The 5,909-nt window shown below is 28.2% G+C and overlaps 1 protein-coding gene across 1 annotated transcript; it reads left to right on the forward strand.

Annotated features, from left to right (window-relative positions):
• Positions 1-742: 742 nt before the first annotated feature.
• On the forward strand, positions 743-2,346 carry LOC113373284 (general transcription factor II-I repeat domain-containing protein 2B-like). Its single transcript, XM_026613592.1, has 2 exons — positions 743-1,540; positions 1,612-2,346. The coding sequence occupies exons 1-2, from the start codon at positions 743-745 to the stop codon at positions 2,344-2,346; spliced, it is 1,533 nt and encodes a 510-aa protein (XP_026469377.1).
• The last annotated feature ends 3,563 nt before the right edge of the window (positions 2,347-5,909 follow it).

Consider the following 5,909-nt stretch of genomic DNA (forward strand, 5'->3'; position numbering starts at 1 on the left):
ATTTTAAATAAATCGTTTATAATTTGTTAATAAAAAATACTAGTTAATAAAATAAAATACACTTTCTAAAAATATTTTTTATTAATTACAGATTCATTGTTCTTTTTTAAAAAATTATATATCCTAACAAGATTTTACGGAAAAAAATAAATAGTAATAAAAAGTAACGGGTAAAACAGACCTTAAATATAGCCTAAACCAGGGGTGGGCAAAAGCCGGCCCGCGGGCCGGATCCGGCCCTTTTGCTTATTTCATCCGGCCCGTCGAAAAATTTCGCTCGGAATTTTTTTTAAACTCTTTTATGAGATTTTGTTGATATCAACATTATTAGTGTGCGTACTGTATATATAATAGGCGTAAAAAAAAGGGCGGTCGGCTGACTACACCAGTGTGAACGATGTCGCGTGCTTGAAACAATCCTCGCGCGATTCTCATGTGGATCGCTCGCGACGATCGCTCTCGGGGCGGTTTTTTCGTCGAACACAAAGGAGATCGCGCTAGGTTCGAATTGCATGTGTGGACGGCATATGCTGCACTCCTCTCACTTTTCGAGAGACGACAGGTCGCACCATGCGTATTGTGAATTCTGATTTAGCACTGATCGCATACTCTTTTTTGTTCGAGTCTAATATTAGTTTACAAATATAAAATTGAAAAAGTGGACTTTTTGTAAGTAAAATTTTAAAACATTGGTTTTATTTTATTGAATTAATTAAATTATTTATTTGTAGACCTTTGTAAAATGAGTCAATCTAAAAAAAGGAAAGTTGATTTGGAATGCAGAAACTTCAATGAAGCTTGGACGGTAAAATATCTTTTTACAAGCATTAATAAGAAAGCAGTTTGTTTAGTTTGTAAGGAAACAATTGCTGTTTTCAAAGAATACAATTTAAACAGGCACTTTACAACAAAACATCCAAAATATGCATCACTTTCTTTAAAAGAACTTCAAACTGTAGCAGAAAACTTAGCAAAAAACTTGAATAAGCAACAAAATATTTTTACTAAACAAAATAATATAGAGAAATCTACCACAAAAGCAAGTTATGTTGTCGCGCACAAAATTGCTAAGTTCTGTAAGCCGTTTTCTGAAGCAGAATTTGTTAAACAATGCATGGTACAAGTGTCGGAGATATGTTGGCCTGAAAAGAAACATATTTTTGAAAATGTAAGCCTTTCGAGAAGAACAATAGTACGACGGATTGAAAATATTTCAGGAAACTTACTTGACCAGCTAAGAACAAAAATTGCTGATTTTACCTATTGTTCTCTGGCTTTAGATGAGTCCTGCGATATTACTGATACAAGTCAATTATTAATATTTATTCGCGGCATTAACAAGAAATGTGAAATTAGCGAAGAACTTCTTAGTGTGCATCCAATGAAAGGTACAACTACTGGTGAAGACTTCTTTCTCGCTGTTGAAGAGTGTTTAGTTAAAGTAAGTTTAACTTGGAATAAAATAGTAAGCGTCACTACGGATGGTTGTTCTAGTTTAACAGGGAAAAATGTAGGCTTACATAAACGAATTCGCGACAAAGTAAAAGAGTTACAACCAGAACACGATATATTATTTTTGCACTGTATTATTCATCAAGAAGTGCTATGCAGAAAAGTTTGAAATTGAATCACGTCGTTACTGTTGTGACCAAAGTTGTGAATTTTATCCGAGGACGTGCCGTAAATCATCGACAGTTTTTTGAATTTTTGAAAGAAATTGAAAGTGACTTCTACGAAATTCCATATCACACTGAAGTGAGATGGCTTAGCATTGGTAAAGTTTTGGAAAGATTTCAATATTTGCTTGATGAAATAGTATCCTTCTTGTTGATAAAAGGAAAACTACATAATTTCCCTGAATTGCAAAATAAGGCTTGGCTAAATGATTTCTCGTTTTCAGTAGATATCGTAAAATATTTGAATGAACTAAATATAAATCTACAAGGAAAAAACCAATTTGCTTTCAATATGCACTCAAACGTCAAAGCATTTATGACAAAACTCAATTTATTTGCTGAAAACTTTAATAATAAATTATTAAATCATTTCCCCTCATTGCAAGCACGGCGAGAATCATTGAAAAATACAGATTTTTTTAAATATAGTGCAATAACACAAGACCTGCATTCTGAATTCCAAAGAAGATTTCAAGATTTCAAAGCTATTGAAAAACCTTTATCATTAATTAGCCAACCCTTCAATTTCGATGTGCACGAAGCTCCTGTTGAAATTCAACTAGAACTAATTGACTTACAATCAAATAATTTACTAAAAGAAAATTTTCACTCAAACGAATTGAGTGCTTTCTATGGCGCTTTGGATAACGAACATTTCAAAATTTTTTGAACTATGTTCAAAAATACCTTGTTTTATTTGGTTCGACATATATTTGTGAAAGAACTTTTTCTTCAATGGTTTCCACGAAAAATAAATATCGATCACAAATTACTGACGAAAATCTACACTCAGTATTAAGGATTGCTACAAGTGATTTGGAACCCAATTTTGAAGAGATAATGTCAGATGAACATACGAGATTTCACGTTTCGCATTAACTTTAAATATTTATTTTAACGTCTGATGTTTTTCTTTTCTTTTTTTGAATTGTATTTATTATTATATTTACGAAATGCAATATAAATGTTAAATTGTAATGGCTATGTGTCAATATAAAATAATTTGTATCGTTAAGAAATAAATAAGTAACAAAATAAAATCTTTCATTGACTGGTTTATTTGATAGTTTATTCAAATTGAAATGATACTTAATGTTTTTGTCAAAAAAAAGGTTCATCCAAAACATCCGCTTGTGCAAAGCATACGCGGTACAATCCTCCGGCCCGGGAGACATTTTGAAAATTTCATGTTGGCCCGCGCTTTAAAGTATTTGCCCACCCCTGGCCTAAACTTTGTTCTAATAATTAATACATTTTTGTATAAAGTCAAAAATAAATATTTATTAATTTTCTATTACCTGATTTTTGGACATAAAGTCGTTTGCCATCTTCAGTTAAATTTAGTGCAAAATGATTAGAAATAAAAAGAAAAATATATAGGTAACTTGATTTATATTTTAAGTACATTTTAAATAAATCTTTTATAATTTGTTAATAAAAAAATCTAGTTAATAAAATAAATTACACTTTCTAAAAATATTTTTTATTAATTACAGATTCATTGTTCTTTTTAAAAATTTATATATCCTAACAAGATTTTACGGAAAAAAATAAATAGTAAAAAAATGTAGCGGGTAAAACAGACCTTAAATATAGCCTAAACTTTATCCTAATAAATAATACATATTTGTGTAAAAATATTTTTTAAATGTTTATTTTTATTAAATATTTTTTTAATATAATTTTTACACAAGTGTAAAATTATACTATACTTTAATTCAATTAATTTAAATTTTAAAGCAAGCAGTTGATACATTTTTTTATCAATTGGTAATGGTTCATAGCTAAACTATTGGAAATTTGTGAAATTCACCAAAAGTCAATGGATTTGTTTGAAATAAATATCAGTTTGTTAATTTAATTGCAAATAATGCTTTGATACAATATTTTTCAATATGATTTAAAATTTTATCACCGGCAAAAAATTTCTCGATTCTAATTAGATTTTAAAGTACATCGCGTTGCTGTAGAACGTTATAAAATTAGACAAGAATAAAAACAATTTAATTATCACATATTCAAAGGGTACACACTTTGCTTTTTACTGTATATATTCAAATCTACACTTTGTTATTTACCGTATATGTTCAAATAGGTGAAGTTAAATTTCAAGTTTGAATTTCGCGCTTTAAATTGCACAAGAGGTGACAGCCATTCTGGCACATGTTGACAACTTCAATCGCCACTCGATTGTCAAAGAAATTTTCGCGAATTAACATGTGTTAGGGTTAATTAACGTTTTTTTAATTAAATCCTTGATTAGTTTTAATTAATTTATGCATCAAAACGTTTAATTAATTTAGTAGATCATTTTGATATAATGAATTTATCGTGAAACGTTAATTAAAATCCAAAAAGTGTATGTGTGTGGAAGTGCCTTGTATAGTTTGATAAGTATCTTTTTCAGGGCCTCCATTTTGAGTCAAATTTAATAAGTAAACAATTCATTTACAGCGCCAAAGTATCCTTTAAATATATACATGTAATTGTGAATTTGTATAATTTATATATGTGCTTTTGTAGGTTATTAATTCATTTACAGCGCCAATGTATCCTTTATTTATATATATGCAATTGTAAAATGTATAATTTATATTTGAGTACTTCCAACACATATCTCTTTATTATCGAATTCTAAATTCACGAAAGTCTCTAATGTAAGTCGTGTGTCGTGTATTGTGTAGAGACTTCACTCGGACAATTGCAACAGGTCGAATAGACTTGTAAAAGACTAAAGTTATGTAGTGGTTCTAAAGTAGTGATTTTGTGTCGAGTACTTGAGATTTCTGGCAGATGCTCCAGAGGTGGTTCGAGTAGTGTTCTGGGAGCCGCTGTAGAGGATTTCTAACAATGTAAGTGCAAAGCATGTTTTATACAAAGCGAATCAAAGAATATATTTCTGATATATACAGGCATTTATCATACTACATCTATATATATATATATATATATATATAGATATATACATAAGAATTAAATATTGAATATTTAAAATAAAGTACTACATATGCGTATATATACATTAAGTTTTTCTTATTTTTGAATTTAAAGCAGTCAAATATTTTTGAAAATGTTTACACTCATAATTTATTTTCTGAAAGAGGTTTACAATTAATGACCGAGTATTTAATAATAATACTTCTTATATAGTTATGTATTTAATGCTTGTTTTTCATATTAAATGAAATTAATTCAAAGATGCTTTGAGAACTTTTGCCTTTCGTATCCGATATCATTTATGAAGCAGTCTGTATATATTTTAGTGAAATATTTTCTGGCTCGCGCATTATTAATATACTTGTATACATATATCTGCTGAAAATATTGTTTATACTATTATATTTGAGTCAATATCATTTTCTTTAATAAGATTTACTTTATTAATTTTTAATGCGTAAATTACAATATATTCTTTGTTTATTCAACTACAACTATTATGCTAATAAAAGACTTTAAATTAATTTGGCAGACATATGTATAAAAGACTATGTTCATATTTAATTTGTTATGGGGAAAACATGTTGATTCAGTTTTTTTTTTTACATTTATACAAATACATTTTATACTTGTTTTAAATATATATAAAAGAAAAAAGTTTATATTTCTCTTATGTATCAAAGACATTGAAAGTAATTTATATGATTACAATTCCATAAATAGTCTATCAGAAATTCTTTTGTTCTATAACAACACAATGAGCTGATATTATGTAGAATTCAAAATTCTTATATATTAAATTTTTGTTACCAAATTATTAGTTAACCAATACAGCTTTTTGTAAGCATCGATTACTTATTTGTTGAAGAGGTCTTAGCATCCTTCCTTAGGTAACTCCTAAATTGAAGGTATTTTATTACAAATTACAAATTTACTTTGTTACAAAAATCTCTTTTTTTGTGACACCTCTTGTTCATTATTCTTCGGAAACAGTTTTTTAAATTACATTTCCAGTATCAAGAATCATGTGTTTTCCCTGTAGCGATATTGACTGCATGTACATTCTTATTTATGGATAACACGATTGTTGGTTTTGATCAAATTATTTCAAATATTTAATACAACTTACCAAATCGTTAATTAAATTCAGCTTTAAAAAGTTTTAACTGTACTTTTATTCTAAATTTATTCAATTATATCGCTGCATAGCTAAATGATAAATTTTTATTCTTTTGTTGCTAAAAACAATTTTGATCAAGACTTGCAATCAAAGTTTCGAAGAGTTGACTTGAATGA

This window comes from Ctenocephalides felis, unplaced genomic scaffold (genome assembly GCF_003426905.1).
Source record: "Ctenocephalides felis isolate EL2017-DRISC unplaced genomic scaffold, ASM342690v1 CF-g0.4_SCAFFOLD_01604, whole genome shotgun sequence".
Taxonomy (NCBI): domain Eukaryota; kingdom Metazoa; phylum Arthropoda; class Insecta; order Siphonaptera; family Pulicidae; genus Ctenocephalides; species Ctenocephalides felis.

What these genes read in the sequence shown, in the direction of transcription:
- LOC113373284 (XM_026613592.1), top strand. Translation starts at nt 743, where the DNA reads ATGAGTCAATCTAAAAAAAGGAAAGTTGATTTGGAATGCAGAAACTTC. An exon ending in ATAAACGAATTCGCGACAAA is followed by an intron (nt 1,541 to 1,611) that starts GTAAAAGAGTTA and finishes AGTGCTATGCAG; the next exon opens with AAAAGTTTGAAATTGAATCA.